Source organism: Amphiura filiformis, chromosome 17 (assembly GCF_039555335.1).
Source record: "Amphiura filiformis chromosome 17, Afil_fr2py, whole genome shotgun sequence".
Taxonomy (NCBI): domain Eukaryota; kingdom Metazoa; phylum Echinodermata; class Ophiuroidea; order Amphilepidida; family Amphiuridae; genus Amphiura; species Amphiura filiformis.
Window position 1 is genome coordinate 53,644,762 of NC_092644.1, and position 27,486 is coordinate 53,672,247.

The 27,486-nt window shown below is 37.5% G+C and overlaps 1 protein-coding gene across 3 annotated transcripts in view; it reads right to left on the reverse strand.

Annotated features, from left to right (window-relative positions):
• LOC140137970 (ATP-binding cassette sub-family A member 2-like) overlaps window positions 1-21,487 on the reverse strand; it is a 194,728-nt gene extending 173,241 nt beyond the window's left edge. For all 3 annotated transcript variants that reach the window (XM_072159793.1, XM_072159792.1, XM_072159791.1), the window contains exons 1-3: window positions 21,357-21,487; window positions 17,537-17,677; window positions 3,882-3,975 (exon numbers count right to left, since the gene is read on the reverse strand). In XM_072159793.1, coding sequence (XP_072015894.1) covers window positions 3,882-3,975; window positions 17,537-17,602 — 160 coding nt within the window. In that variant the 5' untranslated portion in view covers window positions 17,603-17,677; window positions 21,357-21,487. The remainder of the gene's footprint in view (window positions 1-3,881; window positions 3,976-17,536; window positions 17,678-21,356) is intronic.
• Window positions 21,488-27,486: the final 5,999 nt, after the last annotated feature.

Sequence of the window (27,486 nt, forward strand, 5' to 3'; positions counted from 1 at the left end):
TTTAATCCCACAAATTGTAAATAATGATCAATACAATCTAAAACCTAATATTTGATGTGGCAAAATAATGCAGGAATCACTGGGAATGAGGCAGCTGCATAGATATTATAGATCCCTGACAGAAGTGACAAAGATGATCAGAAATTAATATGAAGTCAATCACGTATAGTGACTGTTATTTGGCCATGATGGAACCAACCATTGACCATAAGTGAACTCAAATTTTGTGTTTCTTGACATGCATGGTTCAGGTTCTCTTCTTCGGCCGCAATACCTCCACCTTGATGCGCACTCATTTTAACTGTGCAAATTTCACTTGACCACAAAATGATCTTCACATTATTTGCCTTGCTATAAGGTGGTCATTCCCACCAAATTTCATGAACCTGTAGCAGTCGTATGGTGATATAACCTCGGATGATTATGACTGGTACCAACTGTATAGGCTTAAGTGCTAGAGTCTGTAAACAGTTATGGTGTATATACGAGTTCTGCTTTTAAATGGTGAAATGATCTTTTAGCTGGTTCTTGAATGCTTTGGGTTCTTGGATGTTGATTCTTTCTTGTGGTAGATTGTTCCAGTCTATGATGATTCTTGGGATAAATGAGTACTTGCAGCCGTAAACTTTCTAGTTTAACATATTGCATCAATACATGTAGGTGGCGCACATGGCTCGAAAAAGTGGGGAATTGGGGAAGCTCATTCCCAGGAAATGTTGGTGTTTGGAGGGAAATTCTGGTATTTGGAGGGAAATTGTGTCTTTTTTGTATATAAAAACATGCTATAAATTCTGGGAAATTTAGCTTGCTTCCGGGAAATTAACATTTTTTCTAGCCCTGGTGGCGCACTAAGGTGGTGAGGACAGTTGTTTTCTGAGCAATCGCAGGTAAAATTGTGATAGTTTTTAAAAAAATCAAGGAAAAGCGATATGTTTTAATCCATCAAGTACCCAATTTTTCTTTCATCTCCTTTTCAAAGGTCGTCAACCTTTGGGTATGACTACAGGTTTTAAAACATGAAAAACACACTTGTAACTTTTTTTAAAGTTCACATTGGACGCATAATAGAAATGGCAGAATTAACGAAGTCCCAGTGGGAGTTCAGATCAGTATGTTAGTGAACAACATGGCAAACCTTCCATGCATGATTAGCGTGACTATGAGGCATGTAATTGACTATGTCTAGTTTGATATACAGGTGTTACATTAAATGCTCTACACTTATTGTTAAGGCCAGTACTTTAATAAAGATCCTAACCTTACATTGTACGTTCCCACTGCACTTTAAAGGTTCAGTGAAAAGTAAAGGTTACATGTTGTACCCTTGGTTGTACCTCTTCCCTGGAGTCTAAATACAAGATAAGTTCTGTTCAAAACAAGACACTGAAATTGTTTTACAAAGTCCTATTTTTAGAGCAATTTATTCATCAGTTAACTGCAGTATACTGTACACATTTCATTATATTTCGGGAGTTACAGTAGCACAATTTCTGTTTTAAGCAAAGAAAATCTATGAATGGTGATATATTTTGACTCGCTGGTTCTTGCCAATCATTGTCCTCATCATCGTTGTCATGAAGTCCCTTGTTAAAAATATTCAAAATCTGCATTGTGACATCCTTCTATATATTCAGAGATAATCTTTTAAAGTTGGCATTTGCTTCATATTTTCAATAAATCAATTTCAATTTGGTAAATTTGGTAATCAATAAAGTAGATACTGCTTGTTTCCTTGGAGTGGCAATGTGGCAGATCTTGGATACACAGCTGTACAATCCAGTAATTACTAAATATTACTTGCACAATTCAGACAAGGCCTGAATTTGTCAAAACTCAAAGTGATACTCCACATATTTGGAGTGAAAACTACAATCCCGGAAAAAATGTGTTTGAACACCCACTGTAATTCCTATGTTCTTCTTAGCATAGTGCGCACGCTATATGAGTCACTGGAAACTAAGAATTATAATAGTGTTGTCTCAATGTTCATCTTAAGCATGCCCCCTCCCCTTTCCCCACCAAACAATGCTGGGAGAAGATATGGTGAAGATTAGCATATTGGGCATGCCAACATTGTACAGGGGTAGAAGGGGGACCATTTCCAATAAGTCCTTAAAAGTGTTCGAACAAATATTTCTAAGATTGTTAGGGTGGTACTAATTATACTATGAGTAGAAACTGAGCAGGAAGAAACAGTGGTCATGCAAAACTGTATTTAATGGTTTTTTTATAAGCATATACACTAGGCATTAAGAGCTGAAATTGGAGATAACATCATTCAGGCCAAGTGGCATGGTGAAGGGGTTGCATAGTTGACAGGGGGGGCATTTTGATAGGACAGGCACGTGTAGCAGACAATTGGAGCAGTAACAAGTAAAGACATAGTAGTTGCTACGTGTATTGTACTTTAAATTGGAGCAGACTAATCACCCTAGGAATCCTGGGTAATATCTGGTGACAAGCTATACAGGATTATGCTCAACATCAAGCACTGTGTAAGTAATGCCCTGGATCTATGACTGACACCCAGCCGCTCATCATCCTAGAAAGGCTGCAGCAACTTTGCTTCCTCCAACACATCCTAAAATGCCAGTAGAATAGCCCTGTAGAAGATATGCTCTTCATGTTTCATCACATAATATGGCAAAAGGAGACCAGGGTGACAAAGCCATCTGACTTTTCATACATTAAAGCAGTATTTCGTGATTTACCGTAAAACCTCATCTACACGCCTATATAGCGTTTTTGATGAAAGCTAATTTTATACTAAACATCTGTAAATATGCCAATACAATAGATTGGTCTTACAATAGTACTTGTTTGTATATGCTTGTATCGGTAATTTATTTGCTCAAACTCAATAATGTTATACATTGGTCGATGGATGGCGCCTATATTTATTAAGCTTTCATCAAAAGCATTTTATATGTTTGTAGACAAGGTTTTACGGTATATTATGACATTTTTCAGTAGATATCCACTAAAAAGCTTGTTCCCAAAATTTCAGTTTTGGCGTTTGGGAGATATGCATCATTATGTGACATACATTGCTCCATAGACCACTGCTGTAATTTTGTTCTGGTACACCAGAACGTAATTCAAATGTGACAATATATTTGCTTAACAAATTAATCTGCAAAAAAATGTTTGTACATAAACATTATGTAGCCGAAAGTTTCCAGTGGTATAAAAACCTCAACTTTTTTGAGAAAAGTAGGGGATGATGCTGTGGATCACCACAAAATACCCCTTTCAAACTGTTGAGGATACCCCAGATGCTATTGCCTCACTAGCCATGGATTGTAGTGCTTGAAGGCACTCTGTAGTCGCCTGCTCCACAGTTGAATGAAATGATATGGCACAAGAATTAAATTATTGAATCGGCTCCTGATCAGTCCACAATGGATAATCTGCTTTCTTATAATCTAATACGGAATAAAAAAGACTACTTTGTGTCTGACGTCACTGTCAATCAAACTCAATGTGACCCTTGATTGGTTAGTAAAAGGTTAGTAAAATCTGGTGCCTTCATCAGAAAAAAGGAATTGCAGAAAATGGCAAAAAATATCGTTCTTTTACAAGGCACAAGGCAACTTTTCAAGGCATTGTTGACATGGTGGCTTCAGGAAAAAAAGTTTCCTATTACCAGCACCTAACTTTCGAGACAGTTTTTATGTTTGAAGGTGCAAAATTAAGCATATTTTACAGCCGTGTTCAAAGTTTCAATCATCACAGTTCTCAGAAACAAATTGTCTCCGAGTTTGATTGACAGGTGGGGTCTGACGCAAACTAGTCTTTTTAATTCTATCTCCGATTATAATTGTAAGATATTTCATTTTACTTTTGAGGGGAGAGATGTAATGATAAATCTCTGAACTCACCTTGTGAAGTTTTTGTCCATGGTTTTTGTCTTCTGATCATTACAAGAATTAGAAAGAGAACTAGTGGAATGAACAGCTCAAATACCAGCACCCACTGAAAATAAAAACAAAATAATGTGGTGATAAATTATATCGCATTCATCATGTTTCCAGTTTGCAGAGTCACACATGTACCACCACCAAAATATTTAAGAAGATACATTTTGATCATTTACCTGAGCTTACCTGCATGCTGCATCTATAAGTGTACATGTAAGCTAAAAAAATGTCTCAAAGCCCCAGCTGGCATTTTTTTTTCTTAGCACGCCCATATCAGCTGTAATGGCAAAATCATTTTTTATTTCTCGCTTTTTTTTAAATACTTTTTTGCTATAAAATTATGATTTTCCGAGACATATTTTGAAGAAAATTTACTTGATTTGATAAGTAAATGACACCGCATACTACAAAACACTACAGCTGAAAGCCACTGCGCATGAATGCATTGCATGTGATGAGATGATGCAATCATCCTAAGTCATACCCACAGATTTGTTGACGGGCCAGCGAAACACCAGAAGCTATACCTTGTGTATGGCATGTGAGGGGTCTCGGGTTCGAATCCTATCCCAAACAACTTCTTTGTTCATCTTCTCTCTGTATTCATTCCTTCTTTCCCTTCCATTCACCAAAGAGCACTTCGAGATTTAGGGTTAATTCAAAATTAAGTTTTAAAAAACGCATTCTGCATTCATATTTTAAACTGCCATGGGCTTTGAGACATATAGCATTATTTTTTTAGCCATATCATTTATGATTGTATGTCATGTTTATTTTAAGAGTTCAGATACAAAACCTCTTGTCCTTAAAATATTTCAGTTGTCAGTGCAAAATTCAAATTTGTTTAAATGCTGTTTTTTTCGTTGATGTTTTTTATGCTTTGGAAAATCTGTAGCTAAGAATAAGAAACACGGCTAAATTTGCCATTCTGATGAAAACTGATGGGATCCAATCTTTTTGATACAGCCTATAGGTTTAGCATAAATCACCCCATACATTTTGTTTACAATAACAAAGGCAGTCAACCAATTCCTGTTTTGTACAGGAAGATATATGCACTGTAAAAGTGGAAATTTTTGCATATGTAACTTTTTGTGCTTTTTCAATTTTTGAACAGTTTCAATTGTTTTTAAATTTGCGATTTTAAGCTTCCATACATTGAACTATATACAAATTATATTCGCACATTGTTATTTTCACGGCAGCTGTTTGGAATGCTAAAAGCACAAAAATAAATGTATCATGAAAATTTCCACTTTAACCGGAGTCCAGGCTGCTGATACTAAATAGTACAGAACTTTATGTAGGCCTATAAATAACTAGGTGACAGAATGTTTCTGCTTGATCGGTCTAGTAAAGTTGCAGTGTGTTTTGTAAATATTTATGAATGGTTGTTTGCTAAACTTGTTTACCTTTAAAAGATGTTGCAAAGAGTGCATATAATGGAGGCATCAATGGAATATAAAAGTGCTGTGCATCCTTAACATAGAAAATGGGTAGGATTTTGAGCACATGTATTATATAATGTCAACACCATATTTTGGCTACATGTTTTTGGCTATATCAACACTTTTATAATAATAATACAATAATTTTTGTTTCTGAAATTTCCGAAATTTGGGTCAGCATTCATTTGTACAGGAAACTTTTGTTCCCAATTTGTTCAAAATCTGGGTCGATCGGGCTCGTATCTTTTTCGTCGCCTAAGGGTAACATTCTCTGGTTGCAAAGCATTATTTAAAAGAATTGTGTTATTACATGTATATGCCCTTTAGGGTCTGTTTGTGTTGATAAATACGCATGGGAACGTGAATTAAAATCTACGATTCCCGCGGACTCCCCCCTGGAAAGTGAAATCTCGTCCCACATCGCGAGAGTTCGCGAGAATACGCTTTGTGAAAACAAAATGCCGTCAAGGCGCGCAAGCTGCAGAATTTGGCAGAGAAAAAAAAGTGCCGGTAAACAGAAGTCTCACTACTGCATCGGAACCAGATCTTACCGGAACGCAGTTGAAAAAGTAGGTAATTAACTTGTCTAAATTTAAGCTTACTGAACCACAGACCAAGGACTTGCTAAAGGTCTGAGTTACGCTGTGTCCCCTACCGATGTGTGTACCGATGAATTTGTGCTCGCTACTGAATTGGCATGTAAAAACCTAGCGCATTCAGAAGCTGTTCAACTTAGATCCAAAGTCGCAAGTACGCTTAGATCTTCTAAACCTCCGAAGTCAAACATGAGTACGGTAACCAAGAAAGAAAGGCTATTAATGTCCTCAAAAAAGAGGATTCAATCGTTATTTTGCCGGCTGACAAGGGGAAGGCGACGGTAGTGTTGGACAAGCAGGAGTATAATGAAAAGGTAGACTCCATGCTTAGTGATACCAAAACGTATGAGGAGCTAACATCGGACCCTACTCAAAAGTATAAGAGAAAATTGGTGGCTATTTTGTCCAGATTTTCAGATTAAGAGAAGATTTTTAAGTCTAGTTCTGTATCCAACCGCGGAAAATGTCCCCCGACTCTATTGCACGCCTAAAATTCACAAGCCCAATGCACCACTTCGACCAATCGTCGATTACACCTCTACGATAGGCTATGAATCGTCCAAATGGCTGGCTGATATTCTGGCCCCCATGGTAGGAAATTCTTGTCATCATGTGTTGAACTCGAAAGCGTTAGCGGAGGAATTAGTGGAGGTGGTTATAGAAGAAGGAGATATATTAAACTCCCATGATGTGGTGTCTTTGTTCACCTGTACACCCATTAGTAGAGTGTTGGACATAGTAAAGGAAAGGCTTCAGAAGGAGAGTTGGATGAAGGAATATAACAAATCGTCTGGTTTCAACTTAGCAACAGAAGATGTAGTGGAGTCGTTGGAATTTATCTTATCAACCACTTATTTCACATTTCGCGGAAAGATCTATAGACAGCGATTTGGAGCAGCTATGGGCAGTCCTATGTCACCGTTGGCAGCGAATATATTTATGGAACATCTAGAAATACTTGAACTTCAAATCGCATCACCCTCTCCACCAGAAACTTGGTGTTGTGCGCACGCTATTAGACAGAAAGAACAAACTTGTCACAGAAGATCAAGACAAAGTAGAAGAGGAGAAACACATCAAAGATGCCCTCCAAAAATGTGGCTATCCAGCATGGAGTGTTGAGAAAGTTAAGAATCAGATGGCCAAGCCTAAGCCGGTGAAAGAAAGGACCAAGAAAATTGATGCCACAAACTCTAAAGGGTTGGTTGTCATCCCTTACGTGGAGGGCGTGTCGGAACGCATCTCCAGGGTATTTAAATCGTATAATATCGCCACAGCCATGAAACCACATTGTACTTTGCGTAACCTTTTGGTCCATCCCAAGGACAAACGGGAGCCACATAACTCAACTGGCGTCATCTATTCAATCCCATGCGGAAATTGTGATTTGTCTTATATCGGGAGACGGGTAGGAAGTTCGGAAAGCGATTGGATGAACACAAACGGAGGCAGAGAAAATTGGTGATAACATAAAAACTAGAGCCACCAGAAAGGCTTCCCAATCAGTCGTCCATAAATCTGCCATTACAGATCATGTGGTAGAAAATAATCATGTCATTGACTGGAAAGAGGCTAGGATCGTGGGCAAAGAGAGTAACAGGTACAAGAGGTGGATCAAGGAGGCAATTACCATTAGGAAGCAGGGCAACACCATGAACAGAGACGAGGGGCAATACAACTTAAGTCACATATTTGACGATCTGATTTCCATTGGAAAATCAACTGGCAACTCTGTTGCCAACCAAGCAGCAGAAAACATCAGCTGTACACAGATCGTCATTGCAACAATAGCATCGAAAAAGTAAACTGGTACCGGTAGTTTAAGAAACGTCTGCATGTAAACTTGTGGAATTTTATTGGACTAGTTGTATGAATTTGCAAATAACAATTGAATTAAAGTGCACAAAATTGAAGATAAATGTGACTCTATATTGACAGTATTAGACAGTTCCACACTGTGAATATTGTGATCTAATCCGGGGGTCACTGCCATTGTGGCCTGTACACCATCCGCGATAATCAAAAGCACCCTAAACAAGGATTTAACCCTTGGCTAAAAAAACATTACCTTAAACAGGTGTCTTCACACCCTAAACAGGGATTTTATTCCTTGCATCAAATTTCATACCCTAAATTTCATTTCCGCGTATTAGCAATTGCAATTTTGCTACCCTTTTTCCAATATTTCATGTTTTTGACACCCTAAACGCAGTTATTCTGGCGATCGTGCCTACCCACGTAAAAAACTACCCTTTTACATGTTTTTATTATCGCGGATGGTGTACAGGCCACAATGGGAGTGACCCCCGGATCTAACATTCCACTCTGTCTAATGCTAGAAATTTTGAAATCCTGAGTTCCATATCATCATCAATAGCTTGTCTTCAGTACTTCCAAATACATGGACGCCCCATGGGTCTAGACTGTATCAGGTTGCAATGGGCTATTCCAGGTGAAATACATACACCCCTTATGGAAGACATCACCTTAATTTCCAACATAGGGGGTGTAGATTTCAAATGGATCGAGTTACCCAATTAGGTAACCCATTCGAAATTCACACTCCCTGAGTGGGAGACTAAGGTCATGTCTTCCATGGGGGTGTATGGATTTCAACTGGAATAGCCCAATATTATATATGATGAGCTTTTTGGTGATCAATTTCAAATGGATTTTGTCATTTTCTGGCACGCATTCAACATAGGAAACATTAGATCGAATGGAAGACCCCACCTGATGTGTTAAAACTATCCGGTTGCGATTTTGAACTTTTTTAGGTCACATGAACAAACAAGGCGGTTCTCGAACCACGAGTCTCGCCTGCTTTTGTGACCACCTGCTTTTTGCGATAACTGTTGGTAGAGAGGTAAATGAATTTGGCGGTTATCGGCTGGGCACGATTATCTGGCCGATGGTAACTGTACCCACCAAGTTTCATGCCCATGCAACAATTTTTACTAATATGACCTCAGATGACCCCTGGTGGCCCTGAAATGACCTAAAATTTTGGCTCTAAATGTTGACTGTACCCCTCGTGCTAAGTTTCATGCCCATACGACAGTTTTTACTAATTTGACCTCAGATGACCCCTGGTGGCCTCGAAATGACCTTCCAAAAATATGGCTTTAAATGTTGACTGTACCCATCAAGTTTCATGCCCATACTGAGTTTTTACTAATTTGTCCTCAGATGACCCCTGGTGACTCGAAATTACCTTCCAAATATTTGGCTTTAAATGTTGACTGTACCCACCAAGTTCCATGTCCATCCAACAGTTTTTACTAATTTGACCTCAGATGACCCCGAAATGACCTTCCAAAAATTTGGCTTGAAATGTTGACTGTAGTCACTGTACCCACCAAGTTTCATGTCCATACGACAGTTTTACTAATTTGACCTCAGATGACCCCTGGTGACCCCAAAATGACCTTCCAAAAATTTGGCTTTAAATGTTGACTGTACCCACCAAGTTTCATGTCCATACGACAGTTTTTACTAATTTGACCTCAGATGACCCCTGGTGACCCCAAAATGACCTTCCAAAAATTTGGCTTTAAATGATGACTGTACCCACCAAGTTTCATGCCCATACGAAGTTTTAATAACTTGACCTCAGATGACCCCTGAGTGACCTCGGATGACCCGTAATGACCTTCCAAAAATTTGGCAAAACCAAAGAACTATTTCATCAAAGTAATAAATCAAAACAGAAAGATGCTTCCTTTACGAGTTATCACTCATTGAAAGTGCTACTTTGCTATACTTTACATGGAAAGCGACTATCTTAAAGTCATCATATTTCCTTAATTACATGACCGATCAAGCTGTTATTGGGATATGTGATGCACAGTTAAAAATTAATTGTTAAAAGATTTGGTGACCTCAGTTGACCTTTGACCTTGTATGTGACCTTTGACCTCACGAAATTGGAAAAAGTATGTTGCGCTGAAAAATCAAATTTGGCAATACCAAAGAACTATTTCATCAAATAAATCAAAACAGAAAGATGCTTCCTTTACGAGTTATCACTCATTGAAAGTGCTACTTTGCTATACTTTACAAAGAAAGCGACTATCTTAAAGTCGTCATATTTCCTTAATTACATGACCGATCAAGCTGTTATTGGGATATGTGATGCACAGTTGAAAATTAATTATTAAAAGATTTGATGACCTCAGTTGACCTTTGACCTTGTATGTGACCTTTGACCTCATGAAAATCTAATCAGGTCGAGTACCTCTGGCCACGCAACTCCCCACCAAGTTGCGTCACTGTACCCTATACACGGATCTCCAGATAATCTGTTCACAAGGTATTTTGCTTATTACGCATATATTATGCAAATTAGGTACTTAATTACCATATTTTACGCTCAAAATCTAATCAGGTCGAGAACCTCTGGCCCCGCTACTCCTCACCAAGTTACGTCACTGTACCCCATACGGATCTCCAGATAAGCTGTTCACAAGGGTTTTTGCTTGATACGCATCAAATACGCATAAATTATGCAAATTAGGTACTTAATTAGCATATTTTGCGCTGAAAATCTAATCAGGTCGAGAACATCTGGCCACGCTTACTCCCCACCAAGTTACGTCACTGTACCCCATACGGATCTCCAGATAAGCTGTTCACAAGGGTTTTTTTGCTTGATACGCATCAAATACGCATAAATTATGCAAATTAGGTACTTAATTAGCATATTTTGCGCTGAAAATCTAATCAGGTCGAGAACATCTGGCCACGCTTACTCCCCACCAAGTTACGTCACTGTACCCCATACGGATCTCCAGATAATCTGTTCACAAGGTATTTTGCTTATTACGCATAAATTATGCAAATTAGGTACTTAATTACCATATTTTTGCGCTCAAAATCTAATCAGGTCGACACCCTCTGGTCATGCTACCCCCTATAAAGTTTCATCATCATAGCACTTACGGTTCTCAAGATAACGCGTTCACAAGCTTTTCCCGAACACACACACGCACACACGCACTCCCCCACACACCCCCACACACACGGACACACACACACCATAGTGATTACTAAGTCTCTCCCTGAACATTCAGGCGAGACAACAAACAAAATAAACTACCAAAAAAGTGAGAAAAAAAAGACTGTCTTTAAAATAAAACTCTCATCTTTCTTCTGCCATTGAAACATGATAAAATCTGAAATCCCGATACCTCAACTTTGCAGGGTCAGAATTTCATTTCACAGTGCGAGAATCAATCTTGATTCTTGCAGAATAAATTTACAGGAATCATTTGATTCTCGCAAATCAACTTCTGTGTAAACTACAAACGTTTGCGGGAATCAACTTTGAAATCTGTTTACGAGAATCTTTGCGAGAATCGATTCTTTGATTCACACCGAAATTCTGACCCTGACTTTGAATACGGTTGAGGCTGCTATTTTGTGTAAAAGTGGTATTTTCCGGCCACTATTATGCTAAAAATTATATATAATTTTTCATGAGCTAAATTGAATTGTCGAACATTTTCCTGATTTTGACCATGCTAATTGCTAATTTTGCAAAAACCTATTCTATCCAACACAGTTCATGGATAACAGACATAATCGGAACCATCACTTCTCAAATCTCATTAGGCAAGGATTTAATGGATATATTTTTTTAACCCTAACTCTAGAACTAGCTCTGTTCTCAAACTGTGACGCCTCTTGAACAGTGAGCGAAGCGAGCAGCGGATCATCATACATGTACAGGTATCAGAGTAGAGCACAGAAGCCTGTGCTACCCTAACTCTTATCTTTGGCAAATGGAAGTAGTAGAGTAAAGTTACCACAGGACCCCAAAAAATTGCAACAGAAGGATTTTTGGTATTTTCTTGCAGTATAAGGTCTAATAAATAACATATCAAAAGTTTACAAAAATTCAACTTGGGCGAGGGGTCCAACTGTGACGTAATCAAAATGGCCGCCAAAAGCTGGAAAAATACCCATTAATCAACTAATTTTATCCATTGTTCACTCGTTATTGTGGGTTCCACTGGTAACAACCTTGTTCAGAAGTACATTACTAGATGTAGTAATGAATCTTTAAATTGTGGTATTCAGATGGAGCAATTTGACAGCCATAATTAATTTCAAAATGGCTGCCATTTTGGTATTTTGGCTTATGAAGTGAAATCATACACGTAATTGTAAGGCAAAACTTAAGGCGTTAGATTTTCTAAAATAGCCAATATCCTTTGCACATATATTCCCATTCAAATTTATATAGAGGTAGGCATACAAACCAAATTGGCAGCAAGAGTGAATTTCAAAATGGCCGCCATTTTGGTATGTTGGCTTATTGAGTTAAATTATGCACGTATTGTAACTTGAAACTTAAAGCGGCAGAAATTCTGAAATAACCAACATTAATATTATACTTTCAAGTAGGCATATGTACCAATTTGGGAGCCATATTTACCACGATGCGATTCCTTTGTTTGCAGTAGTATTCATCGACCACATTGTATGTATGTTGGAATTAGTTGTCATCATCATCATCATCATCATCATCATCATCATCATCATCATCATCATCATCATCCTCATCATCATCATCATCATCATCATCATCATCATCTCAGAAAAGTTCTTGATCCACATTCTTACATATATAGCCTATGTGTCCACATACTTCAGTGTAATTGGGTCCATTCTTTCTGCAGCTACATTTCTTTGTGATGCATCCTGTAGAACAATTGCATGGAGTCATCTTCAGCAATGATTCTCGTGCTGGAATTCTTTTTAACATGAATGGAACAAATGTGTCACCTTAAACGATCCATCCCCAGTCAGATATAGATGTACGTTCTCCAAGAGTTAAGCATTGCAGCAGAGGCTGTGGGTGGAAGTCTTTCAGGTTTAACAAAGTTCTCTGCTGGGCAAACTTTTTTGGAAAGAAACCTGTAGCATAAGGATTCCAAAGACTCTGATTGCTGACCATTAAACAAGGACACCGTTGCTTTGCAGCCTTCACTTTCTATATATTCTTGATCCATACAGGATCACCATTGATAATGTTGTGCAATACAGACTTCATGCCTACCCCAAATATTCTTGAAGTAGTGTTGTAACCTGAAAACGCATGGGCAAACAACACATCCGAACAAATGTCATCACTGAGTAAGCGCTTCGGAACATATGCAAGGGAACTATAGGTGCTTCCTTCTGTCCACTTCAAGCGATGCAGAAGAGAATCTCCATCAAGAACATAGTGATCAGTCCTTAGAACTACCTCAGGGCCATCAGCCTCTGATGAGGACACATGATCCTGTATGACTTGTAGTAGTGGTGCTTTATCTGGAAACCAGAAACTTTTGAAACAACAGAGTTGGATCAATGGTTTGGTCATCAGTGACCTTGACAGTCCTTGCAGATGCAAGGGTCTTGACTCTAGCCTTCCGTTTGTAGCTATATGAAAAGTCAGCATGTCCTTCCATTTTGTTTACCTACTTTGAACTGGTTTTGCATGTGACTCACTTATCAGAGGGTGATGCCCCTGAGACAGTTCCAAGGACTGAGTGATTCTTGATGGAGTTCTCTTCTGATAATTATGCATCTTTCACATTTGATCACTATGGCAAGGCCACGGTTGTCTTTGATTGATACATTGGGGACTGTATGGAACAGAAAGGATGTCATCTGATCCACGCTGATGGAGATGCCGATATTGATACAGTGAAAGCAACAGTCGCAAATGGCATCATTTAAGTTAACAACCCTAATTGGAGAAGACACATCTGTTGGTATTACTTCTTCATTATGCAGAAAAGGACTGTAAGGACTTGTACTTTCGGTCTGACAATGATAAACTATATGTATATGATATCAAGGTTCCGAACCGCTTACTCAGTTATGACATATGTTCGGATTTGTTGTTGGCCCATGCGTTTTCAGGTTGTGACACTACTTCAAGAATATTTGTGGTAGGCAAGTCTGTATTTAACAAAACCATCAATGGTCATCCTGTATTACAACTTTGTTCCAAGGCATTTCGCACTCCCAATATGGATCAAGAATATGTATTAAGTGAAGGCTGCAAAGCAATGGTGTCCCTGTTTAATGGTCAGCAATCAGAGTCTTTGGAATCCTTACGCTGCCGGTTTCTTTCCAAAAAAAATGCACAGCAAAGAGCTTCGTTTAACCTGAAAGACTTCCACCCACAACCTCTGCTGCCAAGCATCACTCCAGGAGTATGTATCTATAGGTCATGCAGTGGATGTGTAAAAGTGATGGTATGCATCCAATTGACTGGGATGGATTCTTCAAGGTGACAAATTTGTTCCATTCATGATGAAAAGAAGTCCAGCGCCAGAATCATTGCTGAAGATGATTCGATGCAATTGTTCTACAGAATGCATCACAATGAAATGTAGCTGCAGAAAGAATGGACTCAATTGCACTGGAGCATGTGCACACATAGGCTAATGTGAGAACATGGATCAGGAACTATTCTCAGATGATGATGATAACTAATTACAACATACAGTATGTGGTCGATGTATACCACTGTAAACAAAGGCATCGCATCGTGGAATAGCAAGATGAATTTTGTTTACTTCAAGAATATACTGTAAGCAACATATTGATTTTTATAATGGTGATTATAGCTGACAGCCATTTTGAAATGCTATATGGCTCCAAATTGGTACATACAATGTATGCCTACTTAAAAGTATAATTTTAATGGTACTATTGGTACATAGGATGTTGGTTATTTTAGAATTTATGTCGCTTTAAGTTTCAAGTTGCAATATGTGCATAATTTAAGTCAATAAGCTAACATACCAAAATGGCGGCCATTTTGAAATTCGCTGTTGCTGCTAATTTGGTTCAGTATGTCTACCTCTATAGAAAATTTAATGGGAATATGGGTGCAAAGGATATTGGCTATTTTAGAAAATCCAACGCTTTAAGTTTCGCCTTACAATTACGTGCATGATTTGATTTCATATGCCAAAATACCAAACTAGCGGCCATTTTGAAATTCATTATGGCTGTAAAATCGATCAATCTGAATACCACAATATAAAGATTCATTACTAAATCCAGTAATGTACATCTGAACAAGGTTGTCAGCAGTGGAACCCACAAAAACGAGTGAAAAATGGATGAAATCAGTAGATTAATGGATATTTTTCCAGCTTTTGGCGGCCATTTTGATTACGTCACTGTTGGACCTCTCGCCCAAGTTGAATTTTTGTAAACTTTTGATATGTTATTCATTAGACCTTATACTGCAAGAAAATACCAAAAAGCCTCTGTTGCTTTCTTTTTGGGGCTACTGGTAGCTGTGTCATATTTTGATCCTACTAAAGGGAAAGAAGGAATGAATAAAGAAAGAAGATGAACAAAGAAGTTGTGGTGTGGGATTCGAACCTGAGACCCCTCGCATGCTATGCACTAGGTCACCCACCAATAGCTATAGGTGTTTTTATGTATCCGTGTGCATATGACTTAGGGTGATTGCATCATCACATCACGTCGGATGCATGTATGCACAGTGGCTTTCAGCTGCATTTTGTAGTACGCAGTACGAGGGTTATGTACAACATGTGTAAGTTCAGGAAGTATGTATAAATACCACACAAAACATTGTCCATTCAAATACCTGAAACTTGGTCAATATTGTTCAAAGTTATCTAACTCAACGGGCTCTCGCAAAATGTTTATACATCCCATTGTATGCAAAGTGCAAGTTAGTACAGAATTGTTTCTTTCTGCCAGCAAAAATGAGAATTTGACCCCTAAAATAACTTGGCAAAAAATGCAATTTAAAGAGACATAAGGAACACTGTGAATGTGTTCTGGAGTCACAATGCACATAAACCTGATCCAAACCCTCCAAGATTCTGCATGTTTATACTGAGCACTCTGTACTTTGGTTTTGAAGTGTCCCTGGACCTAAAGCTATAAGCTAGTACCATTCATGGTTGATTTACAAAAAAAAATGTTTGCATTTTCAAAATGAAATGATTTCAAAATGGATACAAATTCAATGCATTTTGAAATCATTAAAAGAGTACTTGTGAAATCTTGCTCAGGTACCGAAAACGCGAGAATGCCAAGCTTATTTTCCCGTGAGCACATTTTAACCGGTAAAAATATGTACCACATCACCTGCCATTAACCTTCCCCCAGTAAAAAGACACAGATAATTTATAGTGGCATAGCTCAGGCAATGATTTCTGCAACTTTTGGCCACTTTGGGTATAGCTAGGGCTGCTTAGAATACGCAATTGCGTTATTTGCACCGCTATTTGCGTATTTTGGCTTCAATTGCGATTTTTTTTTGACATTTTTGAAAAAAATTTTAAAAAACATTACATTTTTTTATTTGGCGATTTTTAATTTTTTTTTAAGGGATTTGGAGAGTCCCTGGACTTTAACATCAAGTGCTACCATCATTAAATTTTTTTTTTTTTTTTTTTTTTTTTAAATTGGAAAAAGTTACCAAAAAATTGCAAGTTTGTATCCAAATGGGACCGATTTGTAACTTGTGTTCACTTCAAAATCTATCTAAGATATAGACTTGTGTACAAAACCAATGCATTTTATATCTTCAATAGACTGTGCAGTAAACACAAGTTACAAATCGGTCCCATTTGGATACAAACTTGTAATTTTTTAGTAACTTTTTTCCAAATTTTTTTTAATCAACCACAAATGATTGCAGTACTTCACTCTAGGTCAAGGGACTCTCTAAATCCGCAAAATATTTTTTAAAAAACCCAATTTTTAATTTTTTTGATTTGTTAATTTTCTTAATTTTTTTTCAAATTTTCTTTTATGAAGGTAGCACTTGATGTTAGGTCCAGGGACTTTCCAAATCCGCGAAAAAAAAATTAAAAATCGCAAAAAAAAGGAAAATCGGGGTGCATTTTTTGGCCTCCAAAATCGCATATTCTTAGCAGGCAGCAAACTGGCCTCCATCGTGCTTGACTTCTGACACACATAGTCAGTACTAGTAACCTTTGCCTCTTATTTGGTTACTTCTGCAATGGCTTCCCCTTTGTAGTCCAATTCCTCACACAAATGACTGATTCATTTTATCTTGCATTATACTTATTTTACATACCTACTCAGTACTCAACATTGATACAAGCAATTAGTGGGGTTTTTTTTAGCGGGTTCGCCATCGAACAAGTTTAGAACTGTCAAGCTTTCGTCAGGAGTAGCTCTGACTTCTTCAGGACAAAGTACCTAAGAATGAGACATGTAGACTGCCCTTGCCTACTGATGACTCTGAAAAGAGCCGTTCACTGAAGACTGCCGCTTGTCAACAGAGAACAAGCAGATCTCGCCTATCTGCGGTCTACATGTCTCATTCTTAGGTACATTGTCTTGAAGAAGTCTGACGAAAGCTTGACAGTTCTAAACTTGTCCGACGGCGAACCCGCTAAAAAAACCCACTAATTGTTATGAATTCCCATTGTAAAAGCCTATCCAACAAATTGATACAAGCATTCAAATTTTGTTAATGTTCCTAGTTTATTATCTAAGGAACAGGTCAGAAATGAAAAACAAGTAAAAGGAAAAAATAAATAGTACTTACAGGACTTCTTCTCTTGATGGTGAAGTTTTTCCATAGTAACAGATAAAGTTGATGAAAGAACACCATATTGCCAATGTCTATCTATTGAAGTCTACGCTAAAGCTGTCTGTGAGCAGTGTACTGCAAACCCGCACACTGAATCTGAAACATTAATAACAATTTGGACAAATTAAATTATTAATTATAGGTTTTGTGATCTACAGCCTTATTCCCCCCCCCCCTCCTTTTCTAATTAAACTTAAGATTTTTGTGCCAACAGAAACCTCTGGCTTTGTCAAATTTGTTCTGTACTCAGAATGAAATTACAAATTCAAATTTGGTAAATGGTCTGAGATTTTGATCCTAGCAGGATCTTTATCAAAGGCAAATTGACAAGACAACAGACAAACATTATACCAAACATAGACAAAGGGGCAGGAAATGAGATGAGAGAGATAATATGAAATGATCAATTGATCTAACAGAAATATAGAAATGAATGGTGAATGAAATTACAATACAGTGGCCTATACATTGTAATGCATTATAACTGTTTCAGCGTAATCATGCATTCCCTTGCAAAATCAGAACTGAAATTTTAGAAATAAGGTTTTTTTGTGGAGATATTGAAACATACCATACAAAAGAGCATGTTAGAATCACAAAATTCTCCTTTTTAAAAATGTATGAAATTGATATCCTGAATCTGAAACATTGATAGCAGCTTGGAAAGATTATTAGTTTTGATATCCATCTGTGGTAAAAGAGGCAGTCATGACTTCCTATTTCAAGTCAACTTTAACGCTACCAATTTTGGTTTGCATGGGGATGTGCGGCTGCCGGCTGGGATTCCAAAAACTATCCGACTTTAAACCAATGATGAAAAACAGACCTGCATTTTGTACCAATTTTTGGAAAATATTTGCATATTTTGCTCAAATACAATGAAAAATTTGCACTTTATCGAGAAAATTTTGAAAAAATACCATTTCTTAAAACCAAGAGTGGCGCTTTGCGGTTTTAAGCATTTTTTTTTTGCGGTTTTACACACATTTTAAGCTGTAAGTGTAAATCGCATATATATGATTACGGCTTTGGGTTTTTTTTCAATTCTTTTTTAAATTTTAATTTAAAATTTTGTTGTTATTTTGCAAAAAAATAAGAATAATAATTTATGGTAGGGCCTTATTTTAGGGTCAGTCGGGTTACGCCAATCAAACAATTTTTTAGGCCTAAATGACTGAAAATGCACCCAAAATCTGCAGCACATCCCTGTAGTCCCCCTCATTTCCACTAAGAACCCCCCTGGGTTATCATCCCATTTACAAATTATATCTAAAGATGCAATCACAAGCCATTTATCTTGCAATGCTTACAGTAATTTACAATGAGTAAACATGGGATTAGCACCATCTTTTCCATGTAAACAATTATATGTACACACATTCTATGCAAACTCTTTAATGATTTATCTAGCAAACATATCTATTGAAACAACTGACAATACCACTTTTGGGTAAACAGTGTCATTATCAACAAACTGATAAATTTAGCTTCTTCATGGCATCTTGCACACACCCACACAGAGTCTTAGCCAGAAATCAGAAACCACCCGTCCAAGCAGATACCAAAATTTGACCCTCAAATATAAAACAACTTGTCTATACCCATGGAAGGGTCACTGGGGTCAAATATGTCCTAAATTGGCCTTTACATGTCACTCTGAATAAGTCTCAAATTCATATAACCTGAAAATCTTCTGTATTAAATCCACCTGTCTAAAATTAGATTAGCCCGTCTCAAAGACTGGTGGACGCATGACTGGCTAAGACCTTGCGATCCACACACCCACATTACTACAAACATTTTTCATGCATGATCTGCAGGAATACACCAACCAACCACCAAGGGTAATATAGTTGGCACAGTGACACTTTGGCGGCGATCTTTTCTTTTAGATCATCCGAGCTATATAAGGTTAAAATAACGAATTTATCTAATTAAACTTTCGCATCAAGGTTAGACGTTTCTTTTTTAACAAGCTTTATTTTGTTCCAAAATCATGTTTTTATCGCATTTTTTGATGTAAAAGAGCTGAATGCAAAACCGGTGATGCAAACTCCAACACTTTGCGTAGCACAAGCTTTTGATGAACGCTCCTTCTGACGATGATTTATGCTCACATACATTTTCAAGCGTGTGTGAGTCTGACAGGTTTTTACTGTGTGACGCAATTCTGCAATTATTCAAGATGGCGAATTTCTCGAAAAAAGTGTTGTATGTATCTTCAGAAAAAGTTCACCATTCGGCCATATATATGTTTCACGATTAACAATCTAATGGTGAAAGTTGTATTTTCCGAAAGATGATTGTTGTATTTTTCGAAAGATGATTCAGTTGTAATGTCGCAAATGTTTCAGATGAATAAGAAAGTCATGAGTGTTTGTTTGATGAGGATAAATTCTGCATCAATTCGGACTCTGAAATAGATTGATGATGCAGAGCGATAAAACAGACCCGGAAGTGACTGTATGAAACTGCGGTAATTATTGTAAGCTTTGGTCACAAACATTGCAAAAGGGTGGGGGTTCAATTTTTGATAAAAAAGGGTGTCTGTCTAAAAGAGTGGGGGGAAAATATATAGGGTAGGGGTTTGACCCCCTGACAAAGAGTGGGTAGGATTTTGAGTACCGGTAGACCTCTGTTGCACTAGTTTTGCAATGCTTGTTTATTGTTTTAAAATTCATGATAATGATTCAAATTTGGATGCTAGTCATTTCGAAGAGTCAACTACCGGTATAATAAAATTTAACTTGTATTTCTTGGCCAAACTGGAACACTGTGAACGCTTAGTGGCTCCGCGATAATCACTGCCGAATATACACGCTAATATACACGCGCTTTGCACTGCGTACACGCTTAGTACACTACCTGGACGCAACACGCATGTTCCACTTTGGCCAAGGAATACTTACATTTGAATTTTGATTATAGTAATAATATCAATGCGACCGCCTGTCGTGATCGGCTGTGACCTGTGTTTACTTCCAAACTTCCATTGCTTTAACTGTGTAAACTCTCATTCATCTGGGTATGTTGAAATTAAGATTTGAGTCGCTAGTCGCAACGTCAGTTCGTCCGTCATTCAATAGGTATCTGGACTGGTTGACCAGATATTTTAAAATTAAATCTTAAAGTCATAATGTACGATCTTATAATATGAATTTGGTTAATTTTTTTCAAACCTGATTTTTTTGCATTATTTGTAATGTTTACACATGTCACAACTTGCATAAAATGGAATCAGCCAAATTTGTTGTGTTTGTAGGTAAACAGTGCAAAGTTCGACATAAAGCATGAAAGTCATAATTCAAAAAATTATGACTTTATTTCCGGCCATAGAACTCACTGCGTGTTAAACGGCCAAAATAACAAGCAGTGTTTCTTTCACGTTACCTCGTTATTTCAGCTCAAAATGGACAGAAACCATTCCCGATCATTATTACTACTCAGCATTTTGAGTATAGGCCTATAATGACAAATTTAAAATTTGAAGGAAATCGTACATTAACTTTAAGCCTTTAATCCCATAATAATACTGTTACATAGCTTGCACAGTGTCATGGCATACTTCATTGATTTCTAATAGATTTCAATAGCCTCGAATGTGAAGCTATTTGGTGAGCAAATTCGTGGCGAGACTTCTCGAGTCAGCAGTACACCTGCAGTGAAAGTGTGCAGTGGCCATCATGCAGTGCAGTGTCTCACAACAGCTGATTTAATTATGTCTCCCTACACGTAAACGTCAGCGTAAATATAAAAGACAAAACGCATATATTACCCTTTATGTAGTAAGCTACCATTCCCCATACATGACGGTATTGTCTTGTGTCGAAATGTAAGTGAATTTGGTAGAAATTGTTGATTGTTACTCTCGCTCTCTCATTCTGCGGTCGACGACATCATTGTTGTGGATATATGCCGAATGGATATTCTGAATGGTGTAATTAAAATCCAGTGTAACATAAAGTGGATACGTTTTACGTAGTTCTTCGTATAGGGTGTTCAAAATTATTGCAAAAAATAAAAACGTTACACAGCTGTTTTCGCCAAACGTTTTATAGTCAAATATACTGATATAACTGATTTTGGGTCAGTTTTGATCAAAAATGTGATTCTTGGTCAAAAAAATGTTGATTTTTAGTCAAACTCAAAATGTGATATTTAGTCAAAAATACGTGACATTTGGTCAATTTTTTTTAATTTGATGAAAATTTACAAACATCAATTTGATGATTTTCTTGATAAAACGTAAGATAAATATTTTTTTAAACCGCAGTATTAAAGGGGCATTTCGTGATCCACAGCCTCATCCCCCACTTTTCCCAAAAAAGTTGAGATTTTTACACCACTGGATACCTCTGGCTACATAATGTTTATGTACCAAATATTTCTTGCAGATTAATTTGTTTAGCAAAAATATCGCCAAATTTGAATTTCGTTCTGGTGCACCAGAACGAAATTACAACACATTGTCTATGGAGCAGTGTAATACACATAATCATGCATAACTCGCAAACGGAAAATCGGAATCAACTGAAATTTTGGAAATAAGCTTTTTTCGTGGATATCTACTGAAACATGTCATAAAAAGAGGATGCTAGGATCACGAAATGCTAAAGGAGTATTGGATTCGAACCCACGACCTTCCGATTTAGACGGATGACATATCCACTATTGCATAAACAAAAATTGGGTATTCAGACTATACGGTATGTTTATAAATTGATAAAAAAAATCTTCATTTTCTAAGTGCAAAAAATACATTATTAGAAAAAATACAGTTTCATTTCAGTCGAGATCAACAAAGTAAGACAAACTATCTTCACTTAAACTCTCCTTTTCCAAATTCTTGTTGTTTTCACTCAATATGAACATGTCTATCTCTTTTCAATGTAACTTTTGCAAGAACTATTATACCTCTCATATAGCAATTTGTCTCTCTCTTAAAGCCGCACATTTCCCTTAAAGGAGGATTTCGTCCACTGCTCCATAGACAATGCGTTGTAATTTCGTTCTGGTGCACCAGAACGAAATTCAAATTTCACGATATCTTTGCAAAACGAATTAATCTGCAAGAAATATTTTGTACATAAACATTATGTAGCCAGAGGTTTCCAGTGATATAAAAATCTCAACTTTTTTGAAAAAGTGGAGGGAGGAGGCTGTGGATCACGAAATGCCCCTTTAAACTATAGATTTCAACACCTTAAAAAAGTTACATTTGCCTAAAAACTGCAACATCAACACTAAAACTCACATAATCTGTCTACATGTACATGTTACTTTTCAAGAACCTTCCAAAAGCCGCACATATCCATTCAATTTGAAAAGTCGCATAATTACCTAAAAACCTTTAAAGACACATTCAGTGATCCCAGCAGAATTGTAAAAAAAATTACAATAATTGTTTAATTGCTTAAAAGTGAAGGATAAGTCATACAAATATTGTCATTTGGTAATTTTAAAATGCAAAATTTGGCAAAAAAAACGAAGAAAACGGCAGTATTGACGAAGTTGAAGCCCCCAGTCAAATACATGTGGCTAATTCTGTCAGTATATAAATTACAGATTCATGCAAATTCCGTCTTACGGCTGAACTACTATAGTATACCAGGCTACAAAGGTAGGCCTATATACCAAAATCTGAATTTTGATGATTTTTACGATCATCCAGAAGAGCAACTCCCTGTATGGGCCTTTAAATCTCACAAATTAAGCACGGTTATTTTCAATTAACAATGTCACTTACACGAACCGTCACCTTGTCCTTATGGTAGCAATTTCTCTCTCCCTCTATCCAAACCTCACATTTGCCTGCACATTTGCCTTCTCACATTTTTACAGAAGATCAAAACCTGCTATAGTAGCTTATAGTCGATTAATTAACAATATCACTTGCAAGAACGCATTACATCCTAGCCAGTGGCTTAGCCAGGGGGCAGGGGGTCAGCTGCCCCCTGTGAAAAGTCTTGCCCCCCCCCTCTTGCCCCCCTGTGGATGGTGGCCGCCCCGACATTTAAGACTTTTATGTGTTTCTCACCAAATTGACATTATATTTTGTCATTTTAACTTTGCAAGAACAAATGAAGAGAATTCAAATTTCACAGGTATGACTATTCACAGGGGGATCTAACAGATTTCTCTTCAAAATTAACAGATTTCTTTTCAAAATGAATCGGATTTTCTGATCAAAATGACAACAAACTCATCAAATTTGATAAGATTGCCTTGTCATTTTAAAAAATAAAAAAATGAATAGGTTCTTATCAAAAATAACCAAAAAAGCTAAAAAAAAAAAGAAGAATAGTAGGTATATCACCCCAAAAATAAGCGCAGCAGAAACATGTTATTTGACGCTTTTAATTGAATCATCGTTATGAATGCTTCAAAAAACAAAAAACAGAATTGAAATCGGATAATGCAAAGTGATGTAACGTCAACTTGAAGATACCCGGAAATCGGGTGAAAACCTGCCACAAATTGCTATAAATGGCAAAATGGTAATTTTTGGGATTTGTAATGCTTATTCGGACACTTTCTTGAAAAGGTAGCATTGATTTAAGTATCACAGATTAATTGCATATCTTTCCGGACTTCGTTAAAGAAAACAAGATTAAAAATCTCTCCTCGAATAAATGTAATAAATCCACCAAATATACAATTTTAGCCATTTTGACGAATCTGCAGACAAATAAAAGCTTAAAAAATGAGTAAGTCCAGCTAATTAATATGCAAAAATAATGCCAACAGAGAACCGTACATGATATGAGGATGCGGTTTTTTTTGCACACATAAGTACCCAAAGTTCTTTCATTTGGTAACAAAAAAATACACAAAAAGTCATTAATTATGCAAATTAGCTAATTACATCTAATTATATATTTATGCCATTCTTATGTTAATTAGGCATATGTAATTTTTACTTTTTCAATGTTTTATTTATGTTTTATTCATACAGCATGATTTTGTCAAATATGAACCTGCTGTGATGTTGAATAAAGAAACTGCAGTTAATTGCCTAAGTGCACCGAGTTTTCAATTGGTATAGGGAAGTGTTTCACTCATTGTCCAAGAAAAAAAAATACATGATAACAAACACTGGTATTTCAGACCGATGGTACTAGGTCCTCTATTTCGAGAGACCTATATTTATTGATTTATGGACGATCTAAAAAAATTCATAAAACAGGTCTTAACTCTTAAACTAGGCAGTGTTTAATTTCGGCGGAGTTGATAGTGATTTAGGAAATGTTTCACCTACCATATATTAAAAAGACAAATTATTGTGATCAATGAAACATAACGAGGAAATCGTTTTTGACATGTATGTTTTCAAAAATTGGCCAACTTTGATCCGCGCGCTTTTTGATTCACTGTTATGTATGCGTGCACAGTATGACAGAATTATTGTGCAGCCACTGTGACATACCTAAGAATAGGCTGTCTTCTCCGAGGGATATAAATAATAGAACCTTTTCAAAATATTTAGACAATAATAACTGCGTGCTATCTGTTTATAGGTTATTGTGTGAAATCGGAGGGGTTTGTTTTGGGCCGAGATATTTTTCCGAGGGGGCGTCAGCCCCCGAGGAAAAATATCGAGGCCCAAAACAAACCCCGACTGAAAAACCCCGACTGAAAAAATGCATTTATTCAGCTCAAATGCATTTATTCAGCTCAAGAGACACATGGACAAAACTTGTTGGATATCACTCCCAGGAGGATACTTTTCATGCCTATAGCAATGACAGCAATTTGGGCCTGTACGGGGGCCCAGACAGTAGCCCCAAAGGGGCCCGCCCATATGGTGTTATTCAGCTGAAGAGACACATGGATGAAACTTTTGCATTGGAACTATCACCCATTGGGGTGCTCAAAAATACCAATGACAGCAACTTTGTCCTGTACGATACGGGGGCCCAGACAGTAGCCTTAAAGGGCCAGATGTCCAACAACTGATTTATTCAGCTGAAGAGACACATGGATGAATCTTTTTGCAATGGAACTATTACCCATTGGGGTTTACAAAAATACCAATGACAGCAACTTTTTCCTGTACGGGGCCCAGACAGTAGCCTCAAAGGGCCATGTCCCATAACTGATTTATTCAGCTGAAGAGACACATGGATGAATCTTTTTGCAGTTGAACTATTACCCATTGGGGTTTACAAAAATACCAATGACAGCAACTTTTTCCTGTACGGGGCCCCAGACAGTAGCCTCAAAGGACCCATGTCCCATAACTGATTTATTCAGCTGAAGAGACACATGGATGAAACTTTTTGCAGTGGAACTATTACCCATTGGGGTTTACAAAATACCAATGACAGCAACTTTTTGCTGTGCAGGGGGCCCAGACAGTAGCCTCAATGGGCCCGATGTCCCATAACTAATTTATTCAGCTGAAGAGACACATGGATGCAACTTTTTGCAATGGAACTATTACCCATTGGGGTTTACAAAAATACCAATGACAGCAACTTTTTCCTGTACGGGGCCCCAGACAGTAGCCTCAAAGGGCCCATGTCCCATAACTGATTTATTCAGCTGAAGAGACACATGGATGAAACTTTTTGCAGTGGAACTATTACCCATTGGGGTTTACAAAAATACCAATGACAGCAACTTTTTCCTGTACGGGGGCTCAGACAGTAGCCTCAAAGGGCCCGATGTCCCATATGTTAACACCTTGTTTGGTAACTCAACCAGAGTTAAATTGATGTACCAGTGCAGAAGGATCGGCGTCAAGTCTACACTACATCAACTTTTAGGAAGCTTCTTGCGAATCTACAACCAGATACATGCGCATATTTTTTGCAAGCGCTCATTATCTTGCAGAACTTGCATGATCACTCCCCGGGATCACTCAGCCTGCTGTTTGAGCTTTGCTTCTTCAAGTGAGTTTTCCCAAGCCAATGGAAGACTGCATCTGTCATTCCTATTCACAAGAGATGTTTGAAGTCTAATCTATCTATGTACCGCCCCATCTCTGCTCTGCATCATCAGCAAGATCGTGGAGGCTGTTATACAGAACCCTCTTCAGAAGTATCTTATTGGAAACCAACTGATATCAGGTAGACAGTTTTGATTTAGACCACAGCACAGCACAGCACACATTCTGACCCAAGAGTGGTCCAACTCCCTGGACCGAGGTAACAACCTGCGTCTGGTTGCCCTGGATATCAAAGGAGCATTCGACAATGTCTGGAATAATGGCCTTTGCTCGAAACTCACAGCAAAATGAGTATCTGGCAAGCTGCTCATCTGGATTAGGAGCTACCTGACAGATCGTTCCATCAAAGTTGTCTTATCTATCAATGCATCAGTTCCCCAGGGGTTAATATTCGGCCCACTGTTGTTCTCTTGTTCTCTGTCTTCATTGATGACCTGGGTGATGAGTATGAAAACCAACTCGACCTCTACGCAGATGATTCCACCTTGTTTTGTGAGATTACATCTAGAGACAACAAAACATAACATATTACATAATAGGCATTTACTGAGCGCCCCACAAAGAACGGAGCGCTTTTATTTACAAGAGAATATATACAGGAACATGAACCAGAGATATAAACTAATAAGAACAATACAAAGCATAATATATGTCATGAAAATTTGATAAAAGCATGAAAAAACTACTTGAACAGGTATGTTTTCAGATTTTCTTTGAAAAGATGGAGTGAACCAGCTTCCCTGAAGAAACAGCAACGAAGAATTAGGTTTTAGCCTCGTTTAACTGCAATTTGTTTAAATTCATCCACTGCTTGATTTAAGAAACGCAGGATTGTAGTTTATTCAAGGCAAGTTGACACGATCCGTCTACTCTCTGATCAAAGCTTATGTAAATGTGCATGTCGTTGGCGTAAATGTAAAAGCAGACACCATTTGCACAAAGATGTTTTCCAATC